Source organism: Lissotriton helveticus, chromosome 12, assembly GCF_964261635.1.
Source record: "Lissotriton helveticus chromosome 12, aLisHel1.1, whole genome shotgun sequence".
Classification (NCBI taxonomy): Eukaryota; Metazoa; Chordata; class Amphibia; order Caudata; family Salamandridae; genus Lissotriton; species Lissotriton helveticus.
This window is the reverse complement of record NC_136073.1, coordinates 20,356,447-20,374,458: the sequence shown is the minus strand read 5'-3', so window position 1 is coordinate 20,374,458 and position 18,012 is coordinate 20,356,447. Positions and strand designations below refer to the sequence as shown.

At 51.9% G+C, this 18,012-nt stretch overlaps 1 protein-coding gene across 9 annotated transcripts in view; it reads left to right on the top strand.

Moving 5' to 3' along the window:
• LOC144798327 (nuclear receptor subfamily 2 group F member 6-like) overlaps window positions 1–18,012 on the top strand; it is a 768,088-nt gene that overhangs the window by 615,420 nt on the left and 134,656 nt on the right. The window contains exon 1 of one of the 9 annotated variants that reach the window (XM_078669151.1): window positions 10,780–13,831. The exons of the other annotated variants lie outside the window; for them this stretch is intronic. Coding sequence (XP_078525277.1) covers window positions 13,566–13,831 — 266 coding nt within the window. The 5' untranslated portion in view covers window positions 10,780–13,565. Of the gene's footprint in view, window positions 1–10,779; window positions 13,832–18,012 lie in introns of those variants that run through there. 9 annotated transcript variants of the gene reach the window in all.

Below are 18,012 nucleotides of genomic sequence, written 5' to 3'. Positions count from 1 at the left end.
TTCACGCCTCAGGGGACTCTCGAGGAACGCAGAACTCTTGGATTTAATATTACATGCGCACTACACGCCCAGCGAGTTCTCGCGGCCTTTCCTGCACCGGAGCGCGCGTGGCACCAGGTAAACGATGACGTAGCATGGGACGGGATTTGAGGGTTAGAAGTCATTGGTAACGAAATGGTTCATTATGCACATCTGACTGGCAGATTTTCACATTGCCTTGTGCACACCGATCTTACAAATGCTGTAAAATGCATTTTAATCTGTAAAGATCACACTTTCGTTTGAGGACCTGCCGCCAAACATGAAGTTAGTACGGTCGGCGCTCATCATCATGGCACCAGGCAGGCCGGGCCGGCCGCAGCGGGGGTCCCGACCGTCCGGCCCCATGTGCGGCACCACTGCGCTGAGCCGGCGAATGTCTCCACAGGTGGACGAGCGCGGCTGCAGCGGGGGAGCCGCGCTGCGGTAGTAGAAGCCAGCGAGGACTAGAGTGGAGGACTGCCACAGCAGCTGACCTGAGCTCTGACTGCCAGCCTCAGAGTGGATGAAGACAGCCACTGACTGGCAGTATGGTGGCAGCAGGCAGTGTCTGTGCTGCACAATCGTGGCTGGGCAGCAGGTCAGTCAAGTAACAGTCGAGCACCCCCCACGCAGCGCTGCGCACGCGACGCCGGTGGCAGCACTTAGTTATTTTTTATGTAAATGTCACTGCAGTGCACGTCGTGCTCTGCATCAATGCAGCTTGCAACTTATATTGTGTACTAAGAGGCAACTATTGGAAACGAAACCCAGCCATGTGTTTATATGTAGGTTGAGAGAATTCTGGAATCCATAATGTTGCAGAATTATGAGCGCCGCAAGGCTGGTTGTCAGACAGTCACACCGGCCACTGCAGTTACTGTGACCTTACTGGGGCCTGGTAGCAACTCTAGAAAACAGCCTGCAGTGAAGCCTGACACTCAAGGGCTGCACACACACTATTACTATCGGTGCACTGCAGAACGTGATTATCTACTGACTCAGCCATCCCGGTCAGTCATTTCTGGTTTGGCACAGGTGAGTCAAGCAGCAATGAAGTTGAAGTAAGTTACCACCAGCCCCCGAGACAAGTGTGTGTGTGTTAATAACACAAATTCCTGAAAGGCAGCGCAGGATCAGGAGGCTGCCTGCAGTCAGTGGGGGGCGGTCGTGTTAGTTACTCTAACACTTCGCAGGTGACACAGGTGGATTAGACCGTGTGCAACTGTTCATGTTGTTGGGACCTCCCATTCCAACATATGGCTGAACTCTGTGTACAATGGGCATAAAATGGATTGGAATACAGCCCGAGTAATTTACCTGTGGCTGACATTATTTAAATCCGGCGGTACAGACATAACATCTCCCTCTATGGCCCCAGAGCCTGGCAGAGCATTTCCTCTCACCGCACACATTGTGGAAGTGCTTCTATGAGCCCCAGAATCCACCACAGCTCTTCTTTCTCTGGGGACACCCTGGCAGAATAGTTTATCTCTCTCCAAGCGACCATGACAGAGCCGCTCCTCTCACTGCCAGGCCAGGTCACTTTTAGGTGTGCTCCCAACTGTAGGGTTCTAGGCCTGGCTGTTTCCTTTGGGAAAGCACCAAGGCTGATTTGTAATTAACTGGACTCTTTGTAGCGAGGGCGAGCAAGGATGGACTGGAGCATTCTCAACTCATCATATTTTTGTTCTGCTCCGATACTGGCATTACCTCTCCCTTCAATGCCCCCAGAGCCTGGCAGAGCTTCTCTTGTTTTTGCCCAGACACTGGCAGTGCTCCGCAGACAGCCAGGATGGATATATTTTTTCAGGATGTGAAATTGAAATGTTAGACGAAAGGAAATGCAAACTGTTATTTTGGTGAGCATTAAGAGACTCAAATATGAAGGCTAAGGGCATAAACATCATTTTGCTCTGGGAGCTGAACATTGTTACCATGCCTGAGCCCAGCTGTGAATTTGGTTAAATGAGAGCCTGTTCGAAAATGTTTGTAGCAATGAGTTCTTGTTGAAATACTTACCAGGTCTGCCAAGAGGTGGAAGTGAACCGAATATAAGGGAAGTCTCATAAGGTAAATCAATCAATCAATCAATCAGAGCATTTATATAGCGCACTACTCACCCGGAGGGTCTCAAGGCGCTGGGGGGGGGGGGGGGGTCCGCTACTGCTCGAACAGCCAGGTCTTGAGCTGCTTCCTGAAGGCGAGGTGGTCCTGGGTCAGGCGGAGGTGGGTCGGAAGGGAGTTCCAAGTCTTGGCAGCCAGGTAGGAGAAGGACCTTCCTCCTGTGGTGGCTCTTCGGATGCGGGGGACGGCGGCGAGGGCGTGGCTGGTCGAACGAAGTTGGCGTTTGGGAGCGTAGAAGTTGAGACGGCTGTTGAGGTATCCTGGTCCTTGGTTGTGTAGGGCTTTGTGTGCGTGGGTGAGGAGCCGGAAGGTGATTCTCTTGTTGACCGGGAGCCAGTGCAGGTCTCTCAGGTGTCCGGAGATGTGGCTGCGGCGGGGGATGTCCAGGATGAGTCGTGCTGAGGTGTTCTGGATCCGCTGGAGTCTCTTCTGGAGTTTGGCGGTGGTTCCGGCATAGAGGGAGTTGCCGTAGTCCAGACGGCTGGTGACGAGGGCCTGGGTGACCGTCTTCCTGGTCTCGTGGGGATCCATCGGAAGATCTTACGTAGCATGCGCAGGATGTTGAAGCATGACGAGGAGACGGCGTTGACTTGTCTGGTCATGGAGAGGGAGGAGTCCAGGATGAAGCCCAGGTTGCGTGCGTGGTCTGTTGGTTTGGGTGCGCTGCCCAGGGCGGGGGGCCACCAGGAGTCGTCCCAGGCGGAGGGTGAGGATCCCAGGATGAGGACTTCCGTCTTGTCCGAGTTCAGTTTCAGGCGGCTGTTCGACATCCATTTGGCTACGTCTGTCATCCCTTCGTGCAGGTTGGCTCTGGCGGTGGCGGGGTCGTTAGTGAGGGAGAGGATCAGCTGGGTGTCGTCGGCGTAGGAGATGATGTTCAGGTTGTGCTGGCGTGCGATGGCTGCGAGGGGGCTCATGTAGACGTTGAAGAGTGGTGGGCTGAGCGAGGAGCCTTGAGGAACGCCGCAGATGACTTCGGTGGCTTCCGATCTGAACGGGGGGAGGCGGACTCTCTGTGTCCTTCCGGCGAGGAAGGAGGTGATCCACTCCAGTGCCTTCTCCTGGATGCCGACGTTGCTGAGGCGCTGTACTAGGGTACGGTGGCAGACAGTGTCGAAGGCCGCGGAGAGGTCCAGGAGGATGAGGGCCGCTGTTTCTCCGTTGTCGAGCAGGGCTCGGATGTAATCGGTGGCTGTGATCAGGGCGGTCTCGGTGCTGTGGTTGGCCCGGAAGCCAGACTGCGAGGGGTCGAGGGAACCGTTCGTCTCGAGGAAGGCGGCCAGTTGCCTGTTGACGGTCTTCTCGATGACTTTGGCCGGAAACGGGAGCAGCGAGATGGGGCGGTAGTTCTTGAGGTCGGTTGGGTCTGCTGATGGTTTCTTGAGTAGGGCGCTGAGTTCGGCGTGCTTCCAGCTCTCCGGGAAGGTGGCGATGTCGAAGGAGGTGTTGATGATGTCCCGCAGGTGGGGTGCGATGACAGCGTCGGCCTTGTTGAAGACGTGGAAGACGTGGTGAGGGCAGGGGTCTGTCGGAGATCTGGAGTGGATGGAGTTCATCGTGCGGATGGTGTCTTCGGTGCTGATCGGGGTCCAGGTGCAGAGGGTGGTGGTGGGGGGAGGTGGTTCGGTCGTGGCGTGCGTCGGTTGAGTGCTGAAGCTGTTGTGTATGTCCGCGATCTTGTTGTGGAAGTAGGAGGCGAGGGAGTTGCAGAGGTCTTGCAAAGGGGTGATGTCGTTGTTTCCGGCGTTGGGGTTGGAGAGCTCTTTCACGATGTTGAAGAGTTCCTTGCTGTTGTGTGCGTTGTTGTCCAGTCGTTCCTTGAATGCGGTTTTCTTGGTGGCGTGGATCAGCTGGTGGTGTTTTCGGGTGGCGAGCTTGAGGGCAGTCATGTTGTCCGGTGTTGGGTCTCTGCGCCAGGTTTTCGAGTGCTCTGCAGTTCTTCTTGGAGCTCTTGAGTTCGTCGTTAAACCATGGGGCTTTCTTGCTGCCGGGTCTGTTCGGCGGGGTCTTCAGCGGGGCGAGGTCGTCTGCGCAGTCGCTGATCCATTTCGTGAGGTTGGTGGCTGCTTGGCTGGGGTTTGTTGTGCTGGTGGGAGGGTTCTTGTTCAGGGAAGTAGCGAGCTGGTCTGCAGTGATCTTGTTCCAGCTTCTGCGGGGAGCCTGTTGCTGGTGATGGTGGAGCGTGGTCCTCCTGAAGCTGAAGTGGACGCAGCTGTGGTCCGTCCAGTGGAGTCCCGTGGCATGGCTGAAGGCGGTGTCCTTGCTGGAAGAGAAGATCGGGTCGAGAGTGTGTCCGGCGTAGTGGGTGGGAGTGGTCACCAGTTGCTTGAGTCCGAGGTTGGCGAGGTTGTCTAGCAGGGTGGTGGTGTTGCGGTCGTTGTTGTTCTCCAGGTGGAAGTTGAGGTCCCCGAGGAGGATGTAGTCGGCGGAGAGGAGGGCGTGCGGGCTGATGAAGTCGGCGATGTCCTCGCTGAATTGTGTGCGTGGTCCCGGGGGCCTGTAGATGAGGGTGCCTCTGAGGGTGGTCTTGGGGTTGACGTGGATCTGGAAGTGCAGGTGTTCGGCGGGTGCGAGGGTGTCGTCGGTGTTGGCCGTGATGCAGATGGTGTTCCTGTGGATGATGGCGATGCCTCCTCCGGTCTGGTTGGCGCGGTCTCTCCGGGTGATCTTGTAGCCCTCTGGGATGGCGATGGCGATGTCGGGCGCTGAGGAGGCGTTCATCCAGGTTTCCGTGAGGAGGAAGGCGACGTCTGGGTCTGTGGTGTCGAGCAGGTTCCAGAGCTCGACGGCGTGTCTGTGGACGGAGCGGGTGTTGAGCAGGATGCACTTCAGGTGGGTGCTGCTGGAGGTCGGCTTGGTGGGTGCTGGTGTGGCGTGGGTCCGGTTGCAGGTGAACTTGCAGGAGTGGCAGCTGAAGGGTCCGTGGGTGCGTCTCGGTGTGGCTCGGTAACAGCCCGGGGTTCGGCCGGTGTTGAGTGCGTTGAGGTCGGTGGCGTCGTAGGTCCATCGGGTCGGCTTCCGGCGGTGGAGGGCAGGGGTCCTGGCACTAGGCGCGGTCCAGGCGCGGACGGGCGCAGACGGGCTTACCTTTGGCGCACCTTCGGCACTCAATCGGTGCTCCCGCTGCGCGCGTCCGCTGCGCGGTCGCTCTGGGGGCGTCATAAGTGAGGAGCCGGGAGGGCGGGTCAGCTGGGTGGCGGGAGCGGGGCGGCCAATGGGCAGGGGGGGGGGTGGAGACGCCGGGGGCAGTGGCGGGAAGGAGGGCGGCTCGAGGGAGCGGACAGGAGGTAAGGGGGCAAGGGGTACAGAAGGCAAAAGGGGGGGAGGCAAGTGAGCAAAGGCGAGGGGGGACAGGTTAGGAACGGGGGGGAGACAGGAGAAATAACAAGAGGAGGCAAGATACACAGCGGGGGGAATAGGTGAAGATGCGAGTGGAGGCAAAAACGGGAGAAAATACCAGGGGAGCTAGTGGACAGTACAAAGCAGCAGGCGCACAGAAAACACAGGGGGGGAACAGGCACGCCGCAGCAGACAAGCAGCGGTGAAAGCGGGGGTGTGCGAAGGCAGTGCGCGGCACTCACCAGGGCAGGGTCCTGGCCACGGCGGGCAGGAGCAGCGGAGGTGGGGCAACCTCACCTGGAACAGGCTCGAGCGGTCGCGGTGGGGCGTGGTGGAGAGGAGGGGAGACATCTGAATGATGGAAGGAAAGAAAGTCTGTTCCAAACACAGGGTAAAGTGGCGGAAACAGGATGGCAGAGGCTCTACGGAGGCTATTTGTAGGCTTGAGGGAAGTCCAGCATTGAGTTGTGGAGACCATCTTGATATTTACCGGATTGAACAGTACCAGTACATACAATCAGGTTATAAGGGCACTAGATTAGTGTAGTGCCCTTCCATCCCAGGTGCTTTGCAGCCGTTTAAAGATCTTCTTAGAGTTCCTCGTTGCTCAAATAGGTATAATGTCTGATATTTATGTTTCCTTCATCTTCATTGCTTGATTTTGCTTGCGAGAAAGTGTCACTCATAGTGGTTGAAATGTCACTCATAATTACACTGACATTATGAAAATGTCACACATAGCAATCTGAAACCTTGGCAGCTATGTGAGGTGTGTGGACCAGAGCGTATAGTTCGTTTTTAAAATTAAGGTTTAGGTACAATTAAGGTTTAGGTACCACAGTCTGGAATCTTCGGTTATGAAAGCGTGTTCAATTATACAAGCCTTGTTCGGCCCACAAATACGTTCTCTTTGGAAGCATGCGTCTCATTTATGCAGGAGAGTGTCCGTATGCCACTGTTCGCAACCCCCAGTGGAATAACATAATTTTAAAGTAGATGTACAGTGGTAACTGGAGTGACTTTTGGCTGCATCTGTGCTTGTAGAGGGTGTGTCTTCTTTGTAGATCCCTTCATACCTACGGTCTCTGCCACACTGACACGTCAAAGGAAGCTGTGGCAAATTATGTTTCCTGCCTTAGGGAAATCAACACTTTCACCCCCTCCTCAAAACCTAAAAAACCAAGCCACAGCTTTTGCCCAAAGCAAACATTTGGTCAAAATATCACCAAGGAGATTTATGTTCGAAGTTTCAGAGTAAAGATCTAACTGAGATCCAACCCCATATCTCTGTGTCTGTGAGGGATTTGTGCATTAAGAAGACCATGTGACTCCAAGCACCAACATCTAGGAAACATCACAAACGAGATGTGGCCATCATACTGGCTATATCCTGGCAATCAAGCAATGACTATTCCGAAGTTCTGGCATACCCCTAACCTTTTGAGACACCCAATAATCCTCTTTTTTTCAATTCAAGTTCTGTTGTAATATATTTCTTTCAAATGTTCTAATGTTATGGAGTATTGCTTTACTTGTTACCACAATAATGTGTTTGCATTTACTGCAAGCAAAACGCATTTAAACCAGAAAGTTACACGTGGCTTTCTTTATATGTGAATGAATTTATTTGTTTCAATTAATAAAAATTGTTACAAAGCTACATAATTTATCATATTTACGCATTCTATATTATTACTAAAAATGTCAACATTTCAATTAATTTGATTCATGTCATACTAATTACAATATTTCGAGAATCGAATCGTCAAAACGATGGGTTTATATACTATCCTAAAATGACAGATAAATTACATCAGAGTTCATCAGTATGGGCTTGTCTTTCAGTTAATGACCTTTGGAGTTGTCGTGCAAATATGGCTAGCCATGCCAGTTCCATTGGAATTTCTAGGTTAAAATGGAGCCCATTGCTTCTGTGCAAGTGTGAATGCCATACTTTAAAAAACGTGGTTTTAATAAAGTGCAGTGTGCATTCCTCAGATTTGAGCAAATACAGACAAAGTGGGCCAAGGATTCCTCATATAGGTTGCACAGTCTGCAAGAGGTAACTATCTCAAGATGTTTCCAATGGGCATTTATGTCATTTATCGGGAGCGCCATGAGCCTAATTAATAAAATATGTTTTAAAATTGATTTATTCAGTGCACTATTTAAATAAGGTTGGCATAATTTATTTCTGTAGGAGTTAATTATTATAACCTGGATATTACTTTCAGATTAGGCGCATGTCTTCTTGCCTGGATAAAATTCTCATTTGTTTCCTCAATACTGTTTTTAATATTCCTGGTTGATAGATGAAGGTACTCCAATTTGCCATGTCAAGATTTAATTTACTGCTGGCGGTTGACAAGTAGTCTGGCCAGGGTTTTTGACCTTCTGTAAAGGATTACTTCAAAATATCTTTCATTCTGTTTGGTGGAGCAGCACAGATTCTGCGATAATATCGGATGATGGAAGCACCAGTATTCATACGATTGTTTATTTAAGCCGCACTCTAATCTTACCAAGGCGGTATGGGGGGGGATTTGAAAAATCCTTTTGAATGTACGGCTTTGGGCAGTCACCATCTTATTTGCCAATGCCTCTGGAAAAACCAATTGTCCATATGCAATTGAGGAGAGTTACTTGGCCTTTATTACTTTTCGCATTGCTACAGTATATGGGCTGTACATTTTAGCGTTCAGCTTGCACATGACGTAAGTCAGAGCTTTGGCCTAGGCTTCTATGGAGGTGATGTGTTGGTTGGGCGTACCATTACTTGTAAACCACAATTCCAAGTAATTGTACTTGGAGGTGGTACTGATTTTCAGATTGCCCATTCTCCAGTGCTGCTTGAATTTGTTAGCAAATGTTCCAAAAATCACAAACGTTGTTTTATTCGCATTGGCCATTAATTCATTAGCAATATTGTATTTGCTTACCGCATGAAGTGCTTTCTGCAGCCCCATCGAGTGTGTGGTCCATGAGGACCATGTCGTCTGCGTACTGAATTAAAAACAATCTAGTCCGCCCGATTTTTGGGATAAACAAATTAGCAGATGATAAGGAGTTACCCAGGTCTTTAGTATATAAGTTAAAAAGTAGAGGTGCCAAAATACATCACTTTGTTTAAGCCCTTGATTCGTATACACCTTTTTTGTCGCAGTACTCTGCGTGAGTTTGACTCGTACCCATGTTTAGGTCTCGGCCTAGCGTACACTGCGCAGCAGTGTTGCGCAGCTGAGATTTTATGTTAACAGTATTGAGGGCTTGAACCCTGCCCCTCTTCTCCATTGGCTGGCTTCCTAAACGGAGGCCAGCCATTGGAGGAGAGGGGCATCACTCCGTTCAAGCCCCGTCTTTTTCGGATTCGGGGTGTGTTTTTTGCAGTTTTTAACTCTGTGACGTCATTCGTCATTCATCAGCAAAAACCACGCCCCCGAATGCGAAAATGGCGGAGCTTTTCTGACGCCATTTCTGCCCGACTGCCGCCGGAAGAAGTCGAAAAGCTGGCGAGTCCTCCGGTGAGTGCTCGCTTTTCTTGTCTCTCTTCCTTGATTGTGCCCGTGTGCTTGCCTCTGTCTCTTCGTTGTGCGTCTGCCCCCTCGTTGTGCTTGCTTTCCAGACCCCCTCGCTGTGCTTGCTCCCCTGCCCCCTCGCTGTGCTTGCTCCCCCCCTCGTTCGTTGTGCTTGCTGTCTTGCCCCCTCGTTGCTTGTGCTTGCTGCCCTGCCCTCTCGTTGCTTGTGCTTGCTGTCCTGCCCTCTAGTTGCTTGTGCTTGCTCTTCTGCCCCCTCGTTGTTTGTGCTTACTGTCCGGCCCCCTCGTTGCTTGTGCTGGCTGTCCTGCCCCCTAGTTGGTTGTGCTTGCTGTCCTGCCCTCTCGTTGCTTGTGCTTGCTCTCCTGCCCCCCCCTTGTTGGTTGTGCTTGCTCTCCTGCCCCCCCTCGCTGGTTGTGCTTGCTCTCCTGACCCCCCCTTGCTGGCTGTGCTTGCTCCCCTGCCCCCTGGCTGTGCTTGCTTCCCTGCCATGGCTTGCTCCCCTGGCTGTGCTTGCTTCCCTGCCCCCTGGCTGTGCTTGCTTCCCTGCCCCCTAGCTGTGCTTGCTTCCCTTCCCCCTGGCTGTGCTTGCTTCCCTGCCCCTGGCTGTGCTTGCTTCCCTGCCCCCTGGCTGTGCTTGCTCTCCCGCCCCTGGTTTCCCTGCCCCCTGGCTGTGCTTGCTTCCCTGCCCCCTGGCTGTGCTTGCTCTCCTGTGTGTCTGTGTGGCTCTGGGTGTGTGTGTGTGGCTCTGGGTGTGTGTGTGTGTGGCTCTGGGTGTGTGTGTGTGGCTCTGGGTGTGTGTGTGTGGCTCTGGGTGTGTGTGTGGCTCTGGGTGTGTGTGGCTCTGGGTGTGTGGCTCTGTGTGTGTGGCTCTGTGTGTGTGTGTGTGGCTCTGTGTGTGTGTGGCTCTGTGTGTGTGTGTGGCTCTGTGTGTGTGTGTGGCTCTGTGTGTGTGTGTGGCTCTGTGTGTGTGGGGCTCTGTGTGTGTGGCTGTGGCTGTGTGTGGCTCTGTGTGTGTGGCTCTGTGTGTGTGTGGCTCTGTGTGTGTGTGGCTCTGTGTGTGTGTGTGTGGCTCTGTGTGTGTGGCTATGTGTGTGTGTATGTGGCTCTGTGTGGGTGGCTCTGTATGTGTGGCTCTGTGTGGGTGTAAATGCAATAGGTCATGCATTTGCGAGCTATTAAGCTATTGGCATTGTAAATGACAATGCCATTTATTTAACGATTAAGTTAGTACAATGCCATTTATTTATGATTTAAAAAATAAATAAAAATAAATGTCATGAGCAATGCCAATAGCTCTACCTTTAATAATGCCGAGACCATTGCATTGTAAATGCTTGTTTGCGCTCTGTTATTAAACTGCCAAAATTGAAATGCTGATGGTCTGTCACTCCAGTAGGTCAGTGAAGAAAATGCATTCTGAAGACTTTTTTTTTTTAATCTCCCACTTACCTGCTCCAAAATGTTGGCATGTATGCCATCTCAACACAGACATTGCACGTTGAGACGGTGGGAATAAATCAATGGCGCTGTCTCTAATCACTCCTTTCCAACATGGCGGCCACTGTAACCCCCAACGCGTTCGGTCGTTTCTAGAACAGGAAAGTTGTTGGGTGACAAGTGGCACGGGGAGGCTGCGCACTCAGCTGACGCAACACGTCAGGCGTCCGCTGCCTGGCGCGAGGCTGCGTGCGCTGCCCTGTGAGCAGGCGCTGGGGCCCTGTGAGGCGGTTAGCCGTGGCGCGCGCAGGCTCACTACCTCGTGAAGGGGGGGGGCGGCGCGCGCTCTGGCGAGGAGGAGGAGGAGGGCGGGAGAGGCGGCCGGGGCCTGACCCGGCGTCAGAGAGGGGGCGGTGCGGCACTGTCCGCCCTTCCCAGCCTCCTGCAGGGGGCCGAGGGAGAGCTGGGCAGCGCACGCAGCAGCAGCGCCGAAAGGGAACGCAGGCCCGGCCGCCTCTCCCTGCCCCGCAGCCCTGACCGACTCCCGCGCTTATTGCCCGGGCCTTGAGGAGGGGACCCGGAGGGAGCCACCCCCCCACGCTATTTAGAGGCAGAAGCCCCTCTCCACACATAACTTAAGGCCAAAGCTAGCTAGATTGGCGGACTCCTACCACAGGGGTTAACTTCGGCCAAGGCCCAGACAGCCCCCCCCCCGCGAATACCCCAGACATGGTCACACGCACAGCACTGTGAGCACTAGGGGCCCCCAACACAGTCCCTTGACCCGCCCTCCTACTCCGTGGGGTATGACTCGAGCCCTCTGTCCTCGGGGGGAGGCCTCTGGGCCCTGCTTCTCTCTGGTAACTCTGCCCCCCCTCCTCTGGGGAGGTCTTCTAAGCATTAGGGTGAAGGTCCTTCTGTAAGAGGCGCCTGCTGGGCCCATGGAGCAGTACTCTGTATCTCCCCACACTACTCTGGGCCTTTATCCTTCCTTCCCATGCTACTGCTGGTGTCTGCACGCTTGCCCTCTTAACCGTTTAAAAGTTCCCACTTTGTCTCAAGTCTGACGTTTCCCTGGTGATGGTAGAGCCAAGGACGTTCAGAGGGCACAGGTCACTCTTGGTTCAGCCCTTCCTACCTGTCCTCTGTATAATGTCCTACTCAGCTGGTCAAGGGGGCTGGTTCCTCCCTTTCTCCGCCTCGACTGCTTTTCCTTTTTGATTGAAAGCTCATATTTCATGCCCAATTGAAAACTTAAGATACCCAGCTTGACCACACCTGTCCAGGTACACATCCTTGCTTGGCCTGCTTACCGGACCACCCTGTGCCCACGTACACGACTGAAAACCCCCTCCACAGACGCCAAACATTAAATATCTGGCCCGTCATATTCCACTCCCTCCAATCCCCACCGGTAAGAGTGGTCTCCCTGCACACTGCCCAGTCCCTCTCCTTGTTCTTCATAGGTTCTCTTGTATCCCTTTTCTCCCGCCCTTCACACACCCTGCCCTCTGACTCGCCCCTCCCTGCTCTCACCCCCACCCCTCCTCTCAGGGCCCGGGGCGGGAGGGGGGCCTGGTCTGAACTTTGCTCCTCGCTGCCCGGGAGAGCTGCGCACAGGGTTGTTTTCCCTCTCCTCGCCTCCTCCCGCCCTCTCGGGGGTGTCCAGTGTCACTCCCCGGGGCAGGCCAGACTCCCCTCGCGCAGAAGGCGTAAGGACGGGCCAGGAAGGGCTGCTGGAGGGGCCCTGCGAAGCAACAGGCAAAGGGCACAGAAGCAACGCATTTCCAACCCAGAACATGGGGGGAATTCCGGGCACAAACATTGGGAAAATGCCCATCAACCCCGAGGAGATGTGAGCTCTGAAATTACATGTAGGTCTACACGTAGGATCCGCAGCGCCCACATCCTACTGTGCAACGGGGCGGCATCGAAAACCAGACGGACGACTACCCAAAAATCTAACCTCTAAAAGGACGGCCGAAAGCGGTGAGAACTTGTCCCAGTGCCGCAGGTTAATCAGAACCGAACTGCCTTTCGATCCCCGTAGTGTGGACAAAGTAGGGGTGCATCTCAGACCAGAATCGAGCACAACCTGTAGCAGAAAGGGAAAAGGACACGCGTGCCAACCTGGAGTCAACTAGTGTCGGAGAAGGAATAAGGAGAACGAATGGCAGAAATCCATAAAGAAAGGAGGGACCTAGAACTTTAAAGGATGTACCCACATAATCCGTGAATGCCGATCGGGCAGTCCCGTGAAAGGTAATACTCGTGATGGTACTAAGATCGGAACTAATTTGATACGGAATCTGCCAGGTCTGAACCGAACTAGTCACTGGAAACCTCTGCCACGGCTGGAGTTTGGGACATGTGATGACGCTTGCCAGCCCCTTGGCACTGTGTTGTTTTCTAATATCTCCTTGAGGTGCTGTGGGTGCATCGAAACGGGTGACGTGACCTTCCCTCATCCATGATCTTCAGCTCTGCTCGTTTTCTTACCCACACCAGAACTGGTCACCCCAAAATGTGCATTATTTTTCGACCCACATCCCTACTGTTCGGATCGCGCAAGCCTGCTCCAGTTTCTTTCTACAGAATGCTTCTGCCCCCCCTTGAGCCTGCCCCCTCTTCCCTTTGCTCCAGGAACTTGTTTTTGTGACTTCTCTCCTCGGTTCAACAGCTCCTCGACGAGTTTTCGCTCCCAGGCACAGGAACTGGTCGGACGTGTTTCTGGGACCTGACACCGATGGCCTGAGAGCCTGTTTTGTTCACCCTTTCGTGGCCTCCTCCCTCCCCTATGCACTGTTTCTTTTGGAAGCGTGTAGGAAGCCTGTCGGGCGAGAGACCCCTTCACTTCTAAAATGTTGAGCTTATTTTGCTGCTGCAGCGCCCTTTTCGATCCCTTCTGCCTCCAGGAGCACGTTTTTCATCTGTGAACTTTTCACCTTTTAATACACTTTTTTCACCTCGGAGAGAAAGCGGCCGGACTGTGCTGCCAGAGTTGAACATTAATAGTTCGTGCAGAAATCCCCGCCCACCGCCGGGTATATTTTTTTTCCTGAAGCGAGGCCACATCATTTTCTCCGGGAGTTGGTGGTCCAGGGAGATATGGCAATGGTGGCTTGGGGAGACCCCAACGGGGACACCAACGGCATGGGCAAGGGCTACCCCCGCAACTCCGAGGAGGAGGAGACCTCCCCCCAAGGCGGTGCCAGCGACCAGGAGCACGGGGACGAGGACAAGAGCGGCATCCAGGTGGACTGCGTGGTGTGTGGGGACAAGTCCAGCGGCAAGCACTACGGGGTCTTCACCTGCGAGGGCTGCAAGAGCTTCTTCAAGAGGAGCATCCGCAGGAACCTCAGCTACACCTGCAGGTAATGGAGCAGTCCGGGGTCCTCGGGTATGGACCTCGCAGGGTCATAGGTAATGGGCCTGTTAAGGCAGGGGCCGCTGGTGCCCTGCAGGTAATGGGCAGTGCAAGGGCCCTTGGTGCCCTGCAGGTAATGGGCCTGTTAAGGCAGGGGCCGCTGGTGCCCTGCCGGTGATGGGCAGTGCAGGGGCCCCTGGTGCCCTGCCGGTGATGGGCAGTGCAGGGGCCCCTGGTGCCCTGCCGGTAATGGGCAGTGCAGGGGCCCCTGGTGCCCTGCCGGTAATGGGCAGTGCAGGGGCCCCGGGTGCCCTGCCGGTAATGGGCAGTGCAGGGGCCCCGGGTGCCCTGCAGGTAATGAGCAAGGGAGGTGCCCCGAGTGTTCTGCTGGAAATGGGCTAGGGATGGGCCCTGAGTGTCCTGCAGGTAATGGTCATGGCAGTGCCGACAGGGGTCCTGTAGGTAATGGACCATGGCAGGGCCCTCGGTGGTCATACAATGCAGGTAACGGACCTGGAAATGCAGTGCTGGTAATGGAGCGACCGAGATGGGGCACTGGGGGGGGGGGGGGGGGGTGTGTGTCACTGAGTGGACCAGGATCATGCCGTGTTTGTCTAGATTCAGTGTTTCTATCTCTGCCAGGGCCGTGTCTAGGCTCCCACAGTCGTGGCAGACCAGAGATCATCCCGAACGACCAGCAATGTCAAATTAGCAAGTTCGGATTTGAACCCAAACCTGTGGGGTTGAATAGGTCTGCCTGAGATGTGGGAGCTCCTCTCCAGAGTAACAGTTTTTTACTTCACCTCCCCACCATCGTGATATTTGTTTTGCACCGCATTCTGTACACCAAAATTACGCTCTCTAAATATTGCAGCAGGGAACTGTCTTTGTGTTTAACAGAAAGCTTCTGTTGTGCAACATGGACACCAGTAGCGGCGTGTGCTAGGGTTTGTTAGAAGATATCACCCATTAAACATTTTTTTTCTGCATTTCATTGGTTTTTGTCACATGCGGTATAGAATACACCAAGGCACTAGACCTTATGCTTCACAAGAAAAATGACATCCTGGTTTACTATCGAATCGCACACTGGAAAATATATACATATAAATTAGCATCAGTAAGGAATGGTAATGTGTAATTTGTAAGAGGGTAAATCCCGTTGCTGGGTTGTGGAAGTGCTGCGGCCTTGGATTGTATGTTTTGTTCCGCCTCCGCATGAAGCGACTTCTGCCCATTTGTACAGGTGGCGGGGCTCCGAAGCACAGAGGCCGGGGTTATGCTGCAGGTCATTCAGCTGCGTCTGCGGAGTCGGGCCCGTCCTTCACCTTCCGGGCCGACCTCTCGAACGGTGCCGCATGCTGTCGTTCAGACGGACATACACCGCGAGCATCAGCGGGGCGACGGCAGGACGCACAAGTCAATCGGATGATGGGCTCCTCACGCTACAGCAGGAGTTGTGCGAAGGTCACTCTTATTTATACCCAACCTAGCGAAGTGCAATTTACTCCGCTGCTTACACGAGGTAGTTAAACCTCCACCGGTTAAAAAATACATGTTTGCGGATCTTGGCACACATGTCGGTGCGGATCTTGGCACACCTGTCGGTGCACAGTTTATGGCCCATGCCATGACACCGTGCAGTAGCCACAGGTCTGCCTCTTGGCTTCTTAAGACTGGATATAGGGTTTGGCTTCAATCCATGCTGGCCATGACCTGTGGCAGTAAATGATGTCTTAGTCTCAGATATGCCACTCTCCCTCATCCTGATTTTGAGCGCTGACTGGAAGAGCGTTTCTATTGTAAGCAGATTTAGTGGAGTTAAAAGTTAGTGAGGAGGAGGAGGCGGGGTACAGAGCCATGCAGTCGAGGATCAAGAGACAGAAGCACAAACCCTTACTAATTCGAGCTTACAGAAGACTGATTCATTTTTAAGTATTTTGAATCCTGGTGCTGCCGGTTTCCAGGAGATTGGCAGTACTTGGGAGTCTTCCGGCTGCTTAGAGCACGTTTTTGTTTTGTCCAGCTGACAATTCCGCTGCATGGGCCTCACTCGAGCACAAAAGAGTGGCCGCTTTTGTTTTTGTGCATCCATGCGTCCCGTTTTGATCTCCGATGTGTTAAAGCAGCGGCTGAGCTACAGTTAAGCAGCTCCTGTAAATGGCGCAGTACAACAGGGCACTTCAGTAATGTGTTGCTGGTGTGCAAATGAAGGATGTTCTTTTAAATGAAAACCCCAAAGAGCAGCACGTGCATATCTTTTAAACATGCTGCCAGTGTTTTCTAGACATTTCTACAATGATACTGTTGCTTGCGACGAGTATGCTTTTTGGTTTTTGTTCCCGTTTGAGTTCACTTAAAAAACACTTTTTACCTGATAATGCAGTAATTCTAACACTTCTTCTAATTTGATTTCGTAACTAATGTTATCTTCGTTACAGGAGGTGATTCCTGTGGCTTGGAAAGCTCAACTCTTTATTTTGACAGCACATCGTTGGTTCTTTAAGTGAATACAAAGGCCTTTCACAGGGAAGGGGCACTAAGCTTGTTGTATACTTAACAGCTGACGCCCCTCACCCCAGGGACAAGGCATTGATTTCATCCTCATATTTTCTTGTGAAAATTGCATATTGGGGGTTTGGAAAGCTACTCTGAGTTGAAGTATTGATTTGCCACTTATTACAGACATGCGTTTTGTCATCTCGCAGTACAAAGGATGCTACTTGCTGAACCACATTAAAATCTGAACTGTTTTGATAGGTTTTTAGCATTTGATGAGTTCATTAATTTGCTTCTATTTTAAATGGTGTATACATAGTGATTACTAGCAGAGTAGCACATTACTCCAGATTCTCGGGTTCCTTTTCCTAGTAGGATAAGTTGTTCTAGGATTTGAGGGCACAAACCTGACAACATCTTGTGCATTTACCCTACTCTTTTGAACAGGGTTTGTTTAATTGAAGCGGTTTAATAAAAGGGGAGACGTAGGATGTTATTGAAAGTTGTGTGCGGCTGTTGGAGGGATAACTACTTCGGGAAAGACTGATGTCACATAAGCATGGTTAGGAGGCCTAGAGTGAAGGGAGAGGTGGTTAAAAAAATATTTGAGTCAATATTCTGTATGTATAATAAATGCATTTATGTACACATATACACACACATTTAAATATGTTCCTGAACGTTAGCTTTGGTGGAGCAGTTCCTTGGTGGCTGCTAGAAAAACCATAAACAAAATACCTCTAATACCATTGATCACACTATTTCTTTTGGCCACAGAAGTCCTTTTTATTGACTTGAGGCATCAATTCAAATTTGTTATTTACTTCATAAACTTTTTTACTTTTTGAGAATTTCCTTAATCGAATATATTTACACGCCATCTCCGCCGCCTGAGGAATCGACTGTTTGCGTAGACGCCGAAGAATTCAGCTACCCGGAGCAGTAAAGGAAAGCGCCTCAAACTAAACGTCCGAGACAAAAGGAAGTACATCCCAGAATAGAAGCACGAATACTGGAAGGATTGAATCTACAACAGCCTGGCAGGAAGCCATTGTATCGATGTACTGTAGTACTAACCGGGTGCAAAAGATGTACTATCACAAATAAAGTCCAGCCCTGAAGAAGACCTTTATGACAAAGTGTTTGGTCCCACCCACACGAGGTCGAAACGCGTCGGCACTGATTAGATAGCGGTTCGGAGCAAACTAGGAAAAGGAGAGACTGATCATTTCTGGGCAGTCCAGTGGAAATCATCTTGTGTCCCCCCCCCCCCCCCCCCCCCCCACACACACACACACACACACACACACACTAGCTTGTGAAAATTCAAGAGTATAGGACAACAAAAGAGAATGATAATTTAGTTTGTGAACCAAATATTTTGTATATATATTTTGTCCAATTAATTTGGTGTCTAAAACATATTTGTATGTTTTATATATGTGTTTTTGTACATAAATGTTTTCATGTGTCAATACAACAATAGAAGTGTAAATATATTTGATGAAGGAAATTCTCCAAAAGTAAAAAAGTTTATGAAGTAAATAACAAATACGAATTGATGCCCCAAGTCAATAAAAAGGACTTCTGTGGCCAAAAGAAATAGTGTGATCAATGGAATTAGTTATTTTGTTTATGAATTTTAGTATATGATTCCGGCCTATGAGCTCCTATATTGAGTCACCCCGT